We start from the raw sequence: 13,064 nt of genomic DNA, 5'->3' as shown, positions 1-13,064 counted from the left end.
GTCCTTCTCTCACTTTAAGACTATCAGTTCAGTTCATTTCATTTACGGTATAACATATTAATGTATTTATAGTAATCTTAACTACTACAATATACAACATGTATCTGTAAAAAAAAAATAAAAAAAATTGTCGCCAAATGAAGACATTGCCTGTTTCTAAACGGTTTCAGGATAATAAGTGATTATCGAAATAGATATTTACTTTATTCTCACCCGCCAGCATGGAGGCTCATTTCATATATATATATATATATATATATATATATATATATATATATATATATATATATATATATATATATTATATATAGCAATACTGCATACGAAAATGTTACAGTTTAATTCCTTACACACGGACAGTAAAGCTGCATATATATCATATCACTCTTCAACAAATAACTCCGATTAAATACAATAATGATAAGAATAAGATAAGAATATATCATCCATTTACGATAATATACGAAACAACCTTTATTATTTTGCAGAAGGTCAAGTATTGACATTCAGATCCTATCTCTCTCTCTCTCTCTCTCTCTCTCTCTCTCTCTCTCTCTCTCTCTCTCTCTCTCTTCTCTCCATTCATTAATTAAGAATTTACAAAATAATAACCTCTATCATCTTGCAAAAAAGCTCAAGTATTCTCTCTCTCTCTCTCTCTCCATTCATTAATTAAGAATTTACAAAATAACCTCTATTGTTTTGAACAAATCTCTTATTTAAAGATCTCTCTCTCTCTCACTCTCTTTCACTCCACTTATCAATACAGTTCAGCAGAGATAAAATAAAACAAGATAAACCTACGTATAACAAAAGTATTAAAACGAGTTAAACCTATATTAACAAAAAAAGCATAATAGCATTTCGACTAGAAACCACATTGCTAGCACTTTCTACTAGGTACAAAAATAAACAACCGTTAAGAACAACACTAAGGAAGGATACAGCCTTCTTAGAAAAGAAAAGAAGAAAAAAGAGAGCTTTCCTTCCTTAGTACGAATTCTAAAACTGAAAACAAGACAAAAATTTATAAAACGAGAAATACAAAAATAAAATGAAGAATAGCTTGCAAGAAGTAATGGATAACAAGATACATAACAACCATTATAAAAATAATATGACACAGTTAAGACCATCAGATGATTTTCATTTTAACCCTTTCATCTTTGTTTACGGGTGGCGTTCACTTGGGATAAAAAAGCCGTTTTTCTATCTCAAATGATCAATTTCTTGTAGATATGACCATCGGATGCTTCGCTTTTAACTCTTTCATCATTGTTTATGGGTGGCATTCACTTGGGACAAAAAAGCAGTTTTTATACCTCAGATGATCAATTTCTTGTAAATATGACCGTCGGATGCTGTGCTTATTAACCCTTTCATCTTTGTTTATGAGTGGCGTTCATTTAGGATAAAATGTAAGCGTTAAAACTCAAGAGTATCAACCAAGGTGCCTGGAGCTGTATATAAATTTTATCGTGAAGGATGATCAGTTTCCTGTAATAGACCATCAATTGCTGTGCGTATTAACCCTTTCATCTCTGTTTGCTGGTAGCATTCATTTAGGTTGAAATGTAGGTTTTGTATCTCAGATGATCAACCGAGTTTCTTAGAGTTGCAGATCGATTCTCTCCTGAAGGGTGATCAGTTTCCTGTAATATGACCATCAAGTGCTGTGCATATTAACCCTTTCATCTCTGTTTACCAGTAGCGTTCATTTAGGACGAAATGTAGGTTTTATATCTCAGATGATCAACCGAGTTTCTCAAAGTAGTAGATCGATTTTCTCCTGGAGGATAATCAGTTTCCTGTAATATGGCCATTGGATGCTGTACTTATTAACCCTTTCAATCTTGGTTACAGGTGGCGTTCCTGTACGACTCGAGCAGTCCTGATTTTTCTCCCTAATTTTTTCCGTTTTAGTAAGCACTGGCAGCGAACCCTTGCTAAAATCAATACTGAATTTATGTACAACCAGCAGAATTGACACGAGTGAGCAATCTACAGTTATGGGTGATGACGTAATAAGTGTCTTCACGTTTAAAAAATATTTTCTGTGAGTTGCTATTCATTTTCTATAAACTCCGGTGGTGAAATTTTGCTCAAATCATCCCTGGATCGATGTAAAGGCAGGAGAACTGACAAGTGTTGGTAACCTTCAGTTATGAAGCAAAAGGTGCAATCAATTGTCTCTCGTTTCGCACAACACGATTTTGCTCGGTGATAAACTTCAGCAGCACTAAGAGATATATACTAGTTTATATATATAGATATTGATTTTGGCTTTATTTGAATATTAGCTCCTAACTGGACGAGTGGGTTGCATACTCGCCTACCAATCTGGTAGCCTGAGTTCGCTCCCGCCTGCCGCCAATGAGGACCTAGAGGAATTTTCTCTGGTGATTAGAAATTCATTTCTCGATTTGACGCGGTTTGGATCCCACAATAAGCTGTAGGTCCCGTTGCTAAGAAACCAATGGGTGCCTAGACACGTCAATAGAAATCTAATCCCTCGGGCCAGCCCTAGGAGAGCTGTTATAATCAGCTCCTCATTGGTCTGGTTAGACTAAGATGTAATTTTTTTTTTTCGTTTAAATATTGATATCAGTATTAGGTACTATCTCTCCTACCATCTTTCACAACCCCAAACAAACAAAGATCGCCTTCCTACCTCGTCCTTTACGGGCTGCTCTATGAGCGAGAGCCCGTGCTGGCTGGCATAAGGCCAACTCCAATCAAAAACAACGATAATTCGTCCACACTACAAAAATATAGGGAAATGAAAAAAAAACACCTTTTTTTAACCTTCCTCCAACCGGCCTCACAAGGTCTTGCCGGATACGGTGCTGAAGGCGTGGAAGGAGGAATCCGGCGGGTAGGTGGACGCCGTGGATGGAATAGTCCGGATCCGGATGCAGAGGACGGCCGTTACGACGGACGACAGGACCAAGATGACGAACATGACGACTAAGCCGGCCACGAATTCGGCCACGCTCATACACATCCCGTCGGCGTCTCTGGGGCCAGATTCCTCTGAGGTTTTGGGAGAGAATGATGATAATAATGATTAAAAAATCGTCATAGTACCACGAGTCTTCAAATGGCGAAACAAATCCACAGTTATGTAAATGTACATATATTTTAATGTTTTAAATTGAAATATATATACATTTACATAATTGTGGATTTGTTTCTCAATAATAATAATAATAATAATAATAATAATAATAATAATAATAATAATAATAATAAACGACCAGGAAAGAATATATGCAGACTCAAGGCGATACTCAAGTCAAAACTCAACGCCGGAAATATGATCAAAGCCATAAACACATGGGTAGCGCCAGTAATCAGATACAGCGCAGGAATAGTGGAATGGACGAAGGCAGAACTCCGCAGCATAGATCAGAAAACTAGGAAACATATGACAATACACAAAGCACTACACCCAAGAGCAAATACGGACAGACTATACATAACACGAAAGGAAGGAGGGAGAGGACTACTAAGTACAGAGGAATGCGTCAACATCGAGAACAGAGCACTGGGGCAATATCTGAAAACCGGTGAAGGCGAGTAGCTAAAGAGTGCATGGGAAGGACTAATAAAAGTAGACGAAGACCCAGAAATATACAGAGACAGGAGAGTGACAAACAGGACAGAGGACTGGCACAACAAACCAATGCACGGACAATACATGAGACAGACTAAAGAACTAGCCAGCGATGACACGTGGCAATGGCTACAGAGGGGAGAGCTAAAGAAGGAAACTGAAGGAATGATAACAGCGGCACAAGATCAGGCCCTAAGAACCAGATATGTTCAAAGAACGATAGACAGAAATAACATCTCTCCCATATGTAGGAAGTGCAATACGAAAAATGAAACCATAGCAAGCGAATGCCCGGCACTTGCACAGAACCAGTACAAAAAGAGGCATGATTCAGTGGCAAAAGCCCTCCACTGGAGCCTGTGCAAGAAACATCAGCTACCTTGCAGTAATAAGTGGTACGAGCACCAACCTGAGGGAGTGATAGAAAACGACCAGGCAAAGATCTTCTGGGACTATGGTATCAGAACGGATAGGGTGATACGTGCAAATAGACCAGACGTGACGTTGATTGACAAAGTCAAGAAGAAAGTATCACTTATTGATGTCGCAATACCATGGGACACCAGAGTTAAAGAGAAAGAGAAGGAAAAAATGGATAAGTATCAAGATCTGAAAATAGAAATAAGAAGGATATGGGATATGCCAGTGGAAATTGTACCCATAATCATAGGAACACTAGACACGATCCCAAGATCCCTGAAAAGGAATCTAGAAAAACTAGAGGCTGAAGTAGCTCCAGGACTCATGCAAAAGAGTGTGATCCTAGAAACGGCGCACATAGTAAGAAAAGTGATGGACTCCTAAGGAGGCAGGATGCAACCCGGAACCCCACACTATAAATACCACCCAGTCGAATTGGAGGACTGTGATAGAGCAAATAATAATAATAATAATAATAAATAATAATAATAATAATAATATATAATAATAATAATAATTATATAATAATAAATAGGATGGCGGAATTAAGCGAGTTGATTTTATATATTGGGAATTTATCTAATAATAATAATAATAATAATAATAATAATAATAATAATAAGAAGAAGAAGAAGAAGAAGAAGAGATAACGAAGGTGCCAAGAGGCAAAATTAAGCAGGTCTCTCTCTCTCTCTCTCTCTCTCTCTCTCTCTCTCTCTCTCTATGTAAAAATTTCCTAAGCTGGATGCTATGCGAGCACATACTATTTTAATGTACTAGTGGCTTGTATGTTTTTTGTTCTTGTAAATTTTATTATTATTATTATTATTATTATTATTATTATTATTATTATTATTATTATCATTGACTTAATGTATTTAGAGTAATTCTTTTACCCTTATGTTTTTTCACTTACCTATTTCTTCAGATATATATACAAACATACTTACATACATATATCTATCATCTATACTATCTATCATATATATATATATCTATATATATACATATATATATATATATATATATATATATATATATATATATATATATATATATATACTATATATATATATATATATATATATATATATATACGTAATACGCTTTACATCCAAATGAATTTAGCCGGAAATTGTATATCCACAAATACACAAATACTCTACTATATTCATTTCGATAATATATAAATACCAAACAACGGAGTCCCCGTCGGTAGCTAGAGGCATTATTTGTATTTTCCAACAAGCCTATCACAAAAATTTATTTATATTCATAACAAATTAAAATAAAAGAAAAAAAGCTTTTATTTAATATGTTTTCGATAACGGAAATGTATTAACTTTTACAATATATTTTTAACAATTTAATTCTAAGGATTTAGGATAATCCTACTTTGTACTGTTCTGTGAGTTAGTCAGTTCTTTAAAGTTCTGTTATCAGAAAGAGAATTATATCATGTTCTATTTTCGTTTTCTATGTTGCTCTATAGTTTTAAGCTTAGCGTCTGTTGCTAAAATTTAATAGATTCAATATTAACATTTGTCTATAAATTCAATCTTAGCATTTTATGATAATTCCTTTATACTTTTATTTTGGTATCTCTGGAATTCATAAAATTGATAATAATGTATTTTATATATATTCTGTTAATAACACATATATTATATATATATTATATATATATATTATAATATAATATATATAATATATAATATACATATAGAGAATATACTGAATAGCTGACAAATAATTCATTCATCAAGCCATCTACCCCACAAATAAACACGAATTTAATAAATAAAACCGAAATCCAAAAAAGTATTCAAGTAAAATCACTTCTATCACTTTTATGCTACCTAACAATTAACTTTAAAAGTTAAAAAGAAATTATAGAAATTAGTACAAAATTACTGCTGATACAATTATACTACTTAACAAATAAGTGGAAAGTTAAGAATTTACATAAATAAGTAAAATTACTATTGGCATAATTATACTACTCAACAAATAAGTGGAAAAGTTAGGAAAATATATAAATAAGTAAAATTACTATTGGCACAATTATACTACTTAACAAATAACTGGAAAAGTTAAGAATTTACATGAATAAGTAAAATATTATTGGCACGTTCATACTACTTAACAAAATAAGTAAAATTACAACTGGCACGTTCATGCTACTTAACAAATAACTTTTAAAATTAAAAGAGAAGTTAAGAAAACGACTAAATATCCCATAACTTACTCGTGACCAGAGTGATGGGAGAATCTTTCACTATTGAATAATCTTCAGGGGAGATGACCCTCAGACGCCTGGCCAGCTTCACAGCTGCTTCTGCACTCGACTTATTTTTGTCGTTTTCGTCGCTGATGCTGTTCCTTCTGCTGCCACTGCTGCTAGAAGAGGTGGAGGAGGTTGAAGGAGACGCCCCTCCGTAGAGCAAAGCCTCTACTTCGTCAGCGGCTTCCTCCAAAGTTCCGAATTTGTCATCTGTGGTTTCTTTCTGTACTGGGACCGCTCGACGCTTCCTGCCAGCCTGGTTGGGAAGAATTATTATTATTATTATTATTATTATTATTATTATTATTATTATTATTATTATTATTATTATTATTATTATTTTATTATTATTATTGAACAAAATTTTTTTTCCATAGAATATGCAGGACAATCGGTGGTAATTATTTATTTATCAATAAACTTTATAGCTTCAGTTTAAAATGCTCTAGATAAGAAAACATGAGGCTAAGATTATTCTTAGCAACTTGATACCACAATAGCCTTTGTTTTCGTAAATATAATCTTAACAAACAATGATTAATACGCATTGCTGAGCAATGCAAGTACAGTTGATATGACTGGGCATCATCTGACTTATAATAACTTACCCCTCCATCCTCGGGGCAGACAGGGCATGCGTTGCTACAAAGGTCGACCTCACACTCGATGTAGACGTCAGTTTTGTCGGGGAATTTGAAAGCCTGCGAGATGAGAGGTTATGTTAGCGGATGGAAAAATATATATGAAGAATTGAAGATTTTTTTTTTCAGGATGAATAATGACGAATGGAGAGTTTATCTGTAAATAATGGGATGATGAATTGCATTCAAAACAAGAGCTGGAATTTTACGGGCTGCTCTAGGAGCAAGAGCCCGTGCTGGCATAAGGCTAGCTAATTCTAAAACCACAGAGCTGCTAAATGAATAACAGATGATTGTTTACAAACATTTCATATGTATAAATATATTATATATAATTATATATATATATAATATAATATATATATATATATATATAATATATATATAATATATTATATATATATCTACGTATAACCTTGTGATTTAATTGCATTTGTTTGAAGATAGAAAGGTCCCAGGATTGATTAATTGTCGAGTGTTTATTTTCTAGTGACTGCCAAAGTTAAGTGGAAATTGGCTTCTTGCAAGTTATCTAATCTGAATACCAGTGGGATCTAAAGATGTAAATAAATACCAATTTTTTAACATTTCTCAGATTAGCTGTAGTAGTAGTGGTGGTGGTGAGGATATGCCTTTGGAAAGGCTCATCAAAAAGATGTGAACCTTTCCTCCTGTGACTTACCTTTTAAAATATGACACCACCCACCACCAATTTACCATTGTTAATTAAGAAACAGGTATTAAAAGCTTACCTGGAAATGGGCATAAGCCACTACAGGTATCTGGGTACTCCCAGTGTCTCGGGTCTTCTGCCAAGAGCCCAGGACTTTCTTCTTGTTGCCCAGGACGCACCCGTTCTGTTTAAAAAATAATAAATGTAAACAATAGAAGTTGAAGACTGTCACGACCCGAGTCGAATTTTGGGTCTACCTGCATTATTGGAACACAACCGCATAACTGTCAAAGAAATGTAAACAAAGACTACCACGCTCTCCATCTCCCCCCCCCCCTTCCCTTTTTTCTTCATATCTCTTTCTCCCCTCTTTATGGTTCTCCTCCTTCCTCCCTCGCTGTCACTCCTAGCCCTTTATGCCTCTTCCTCCCCTCCCCTCCCCCTACCTATCTCTCACGCAGTCTCTCTCTTTCTGTCTTTATTTCTCTCTCTTCTTCTGCGTCTCTCTGTCTTTTATGTCTCTTACTTCCTCCTCCTCCTCCTCCGCCTCCTCCTCGCTCTCCTCATTTCTTTCTCTCTCTTTTTTTCTTTTTATTTATCTTATCTCCCCCTTCCCCTCTCTCTCTCGTCTCTCTGTTTACCCCCTCTCTCTCTCCCGCCTCTCTCTCTCTCTCTCTCTCTCTCTCTCTCTCTCTCTCTCTACCTGATCAGTCAGCTGATAAGGGTCTCTCTTGGTGCCGTCGTGGGCTATGCACTCCCTGACGAAGACGTCGACATTGGCGGGTCCTTCCACGGCCACGACCATCGTCATCAGCTCTCCGATCTTGACCATCCCGGAGGCCGACGGGGCGAAGGGCCCGCGACCCACCTGACGAAGAAGAAGAGAAAATGAAAAGTGATAATATGTCTTTTTTTTTTTTTATCCCAGATCTGAGGTGGATAACAATAATGATTACTTTTTAAGTTTGAAGATGAGTTTAAAAGCTGACAAGAAGTTTAAAAGCTTACAAAGAAGTTTAAAAGTTCAAAAAACAAGTTTAAAAGCTTAAAAGCAACTTTAACAGCTTAATAGGAAGTTTAAGAGCTTAGAAACTGGTTTAAATATTTAGAATTAGGTTTAAAAACTTAAAACCTTTAAAAGCTTAGAAACAATTTTAAAATCTTAAAAACAAGCTTAAAATCTTTAAAAATTAAAAGCATAGAAACAAGTTTAAAGGCTTAAAAAATTTAAAAGCTTAGAAACAACTTAGAAGCTTGAAAGCTTAAAAACAAGTTTAAAACCCTAAAACCAACTTCAAAAGCTTAAAAACAAGCTTAAAGGTTTAAAATTAACTTTAAAAGCAAGCTTAAAAGCCTAAAAAACTTCAAAAACTTAAAAACAAGCTTAAAGACTTAAAATTAACTTAAAAATAAGCTTAAAAGCCTAAAACCAACCTTAAAAGCTTAAAAACAAGCTAAAAACTAACTTTAAAAGCTTAAACAAAAACAAGTTTAATGCGTCCTTCCCGCCCCAAACACGAGAACCAACACTGAATCCAACTTTTTAAAAACTTAGACAAAAATACGAGAACCCCCACTGAATCCAACTTTGAAAGCTTTAAAAAAAAACAAAATATGGGAACCAACACTGAATCCAACTTTTTAAAGGCTTAAAAAATACGAGAACCACCACTGGATCCAACTTTAAAAGCTTAAGAAAACAAAATACGAGAACGAGCGTAATCCAACTTTAAAAGTTTAAAAAAGAAAATACGAGAAGCAACACTGAATCTAACTTTAAAAGCTTAAAAGAAAACGAGAACCAACACTGAATCCAACTTTAAAAGCTTAAAAAATGAAAACGACATACGACAACCAACACTGAATCCAACTTTAAAAGCTTAGTAAAATAAAATACCGGAACGAGCTGAATCCAACTTTAAAAGTTTAAAAAAGAAAATACTAGAAGCAACACTGAATCTAACTTTAAAAGCTTAAAAGAAAACGACAACCAACACTGAATCCAACTTTAATAGCTTAAAAAAAGAAAATACGAGAAGCAACACTGAATCTAACTTTAAAAGCTTAAAAGAAAACGAGAACTAACACTGAATCCAACTTTAAAAGCTTTAAAAAAATAGATACGAGAACCACCACTGAACATCTCCTCACCTGGACGTCGAGGGAAGCCGACCCCTTCGTGTCAGCAGCGAAGGTCACCACCTTCTGATCCAACATGGCTACGTTGAGGGCGGCGCTGACGTGCTGGCTGGAGGAGCCTTCCCTGGCCGTGTCGAAGACACATCTGACGCCGCGGGCGGTGTCCCATACCTTCGAGGATGGGCGGGAGGAAGGAGGTGTTGAAGGATTAGGTGGGCGGTGTAGAAGGCGTGAGTGTTTGTTTTGTTTTGGGGGAATAATACTGATAATGTTAAAGCGCTGATATATTTTAGCTATGGAAGTTATTGTACGTTTGGAATAAGTTGCATTTGTTGCATATTATAAATATATATATATATATATATAAACATATATATATATATATATATATAAATATATATATATATATAATCTATATATATATATATATATATATATATATATACTACACACACATATATATATATATATATATATATATATATATATATATATATATATATATGCGTGTATATAGATATATATATATATATATATATATATATATATAATATTATATATATATATATATTATATATACAATATATATATATATATTATATATATATATATATATATTATATATACATATGTATATATACAAATACATATATATATATATATATTATATATATATATATATATATATATATACATATTTGCCAATAAATATTGATGAAAAATAAAAGTTGCTATTTACCAATAAATAATAACAATAATAATAAAATAAAAATCTTTCATCGACCAACAAATCAACAATTAAAGATTTAACAATTAAGAATAAAAGACAATACTATCAAAATAAGATAAAAAATAATAAATAAAAAAAGCATTCCAGAATTCCCTACCTCCTGGATTCCAGGCTCGTTCTGGATGACAACGATGTTCTCCAGGTAGGGCGGCGTTCCAGGAACCTCCACGAACTGGGTGCCGCAGGACCCCGCCCGCACCAGGAACTCGAATTCACGACCACCCGTCCCGTACCGGACGTAGTGGCACTGCTGCAGGTCGTAGAAGCCCTGGGGGTTGGGGAGGAGGATTAGTTTTTTTATTTCTTTATTTCTTATTTTCTTTTCCTTTCTCTTTTCTTTTTTTTTCATTCTCTCTCTATTTTTCTGTTTTTTTAATTCTACTTTCTTTTAAGTGTTTTCTTTCTGTCTGTCTCGCTTTTAAGATCTTCAACAGACTATAATAAATCCGTGAGAGAGAGAGAGAGAGAGAGAGAGATTTATTTGAACTGTACAAAGACAAAGCCTCCAGAGAGAGAGAGAGAGAGAGAGAGAGAGAGAGAGAGAGAGAGAGAGAGAGAGAGAGAGAGAAGACCAAACCTCACCTTAGCATACATAAGCCCGTTGAAGTCACCGTCGAAGACGATACGCACCGTCATCTGATCCCTCTGACAGGCTACGTCTAGAGACACCACCTGAGCCATGGCTACTGTAGGCTGTAGAGGAAGCAGGTTGCCTACGATTCCTGCTGTAGGAGAAGAGGTCAATGAATACAGATGGCTTTCTACTGGACTTTCTGTGAAGAGGAACTTTTAGGCCTATGGCTAAAGAGAGTGTGACAGTTCTCTCACCAGATGGCTTCTGGTTCTGTTAGATTCTGTCGCTAGGTCTATGTAATCTATCTATAAATTTTCATAGAAGCGTATAGAATGCATATTGTTGCTAGATAATGATTAACATTGCAATAACAAATGAACTTTTAAAGCTTTCTCCAGTAGAATCGTAAAAATGAACATTGTAGGCCTAGTATAGCGTCTGATTCGCTTACATTTGTCGCCAGATCTTTATAACTTTATAAATATCCCGAGAATTGTATAGGATGAATGTGGGTGATATAATAATGACAAAATGTGGAAAAATAAATTAAGTTTTAAATCTTTCTAGTGTGGGATTCGTAAAAACGAACATTATAGGCCTATCGACAGCGAAACCATAACAATTCTCCAACCAGACGGCATCTGGTTTAACTATAAATCTCTCGCCATATCTATGCATCATATCAATTAATAAATGAAGTGTTAACGCTTCTTAACAGTCGGATTTGTAAAGAATAAAGCTTATAAAGCCTTTTACAGTACAATTTGTGAAAAAAAAATTATAGGCCTATACAAAAAGAAAGTACAACAATCTCTCACCAGACGGCGTCTGAATCGGCTGTAGATTAACGCCAAAGTTCGGGTTCACTCCGAAGGATTGTAGCTGTTTTCCTAAGCCCCCTCCACCTCCTCCTTCGGAGGAAAGCCCCCCTAGGCCAGGCCTGTGCCTTATCCCAGGGGCAGGCAGGACGAACTGGCGGGATTCCTCCTGAGGGAGAGCGATGTTGTCCTGGGCGACTTCGCACCGGCCCTTCTGCAAATATGGCGGCTTAGACACTTTGGTTTTGCGTGAAGTTATATTATTATTCACTCTTTATTCACAAGTTCTTCGTTGATTACATTATTTGTAAAGTATTTCTAGTATGTTTAAACACCTAAGGCTTAAATAATGACACATAGGCCTAGTCAAAGAGCGAGAAACTATAGGCTATGCACAATTACCTATATAGTACATTATATCATCACTTCAGTAATATTACATAACAGATAACTAACGCATAATTAGATTATTTTAAATTTTAAAAAGTATTATATATATATATATTATATATATATATATATATATATATATATATATATATATATAATTTTACATAATAGATAACTTAACGCATAATTAATTATTATTTAAAAATTTTAAAAAAAGTATATATATATATAATATATATATATATATATCATATATATATATATATATATATATATATATATATATATATATATATATATATATATATATAAAATCAAACGACATAATTTAGTCCCACAAAAGAAACTGGAATAGTTTCTGCTCTCAAAGAATTGTACGTCTCATAAACTAATACGTTTTTCTATGATTAACAAATTGATGCATAACTCTTCTGAAAATATTCATAGCCGTACGTTTGAAGATTATTGTCTTAAAATGACAATTTATTTTTTATTGTTTTTGTATTGATTTTGTTGTAGGTATTGTTGTTCTTTCGTTAACTTTGATCTTTTATAACTGTCATATATTTTGATTACGTTTATCTAATAGACAACTTACGAATGATATGGGAAAATAGACGAACAATTCCTTTACTTTAGCTAGGATTTCATGTAGGCCTAGTATATATATATATATATATATATATATATATATCTAATATTATTAATATATATATATA

At 34.1% G+C, this 13,064-nt stretch overlaps 1 protein-coding gene across 2 annotated transcripts in view; it reads right to left on the bottom strand.

Annotated features, from left to right (window-relative positions):
* Positions 1 to 648: 648 nt before the first annotated feature.
* The window catches only part of LOC135226366 (uncharacterized), a 30,951-nt gene continuing 18,535 nt past the window's right edge, over positions 649 to 13,064 (bottom strand). Inside the window, exons 3-11 of one of the 2 annotated variants that reach the window (XM_064265840.1) lie at positions 11,956 to 12,169; positions 11,146 to 11,288; positions 10,661 to 10,831; positions 9,786 to 9,944; positions 8,338 to 8,502; positions 7,714 to 7,818; positions 6,929 to 7,021; positions 6,285 to 6,576; positions 649 to 3,033 (exon numbers count right to left, since the gene is read on the bottom strand). In XM_064265840.1, coding sequence (XP_064121910.1) covers positions 2,822 to 3,033; positions 6,285 to 6,576; positions 6,929 to 7,021; positions 7,714 to 7,818; positions 8,338 to 8,502; positions 9,786 to 9,944; positions 10,661 to 10,831; positions 11,146 to 11,288; positions 11,956 to 12,169 — 1,554 coding nt within the window. In that variant the 3' untranslated portion in view covers positions 649 to 2,821. The remainder of the gene's footprint in view (positions 3,034 to 6,284; positions 6,577 to 6,928; positions 7,022 to 7,713; positions 7,819 to 8,337; positions 8,503 to 9,785; positions 9,945 to 10,660; positions 10,832 to 11,145; positions 11,289 to 11,955; positions 12,170 to 13,064) is intronic. The other variant, XM_064265841.1, reaches the window with a different exon arrangement.

The sequence above is a fragment of the Macrobrachium nipponense genome, chromosome 14, assembly GCF_015104395.2.
Source record: "Macrobrachium nipponense isolate FS-2020 chromosome 14, ASM1510439v2, whole genome shotgun sequence".
Taxonomy (NCBI): domain Eukaryota; kingdom Metazoa; phylum Arthropoda; class Malacostraca; order Decapoda; family Palaemonidae; genus Macrobrachium; species Macrobrachium nipponense.
Note: the sequence above shows the minus strand (reverse complement) of the source record. Positions and strands in the feature narration are given on the sequence as shown.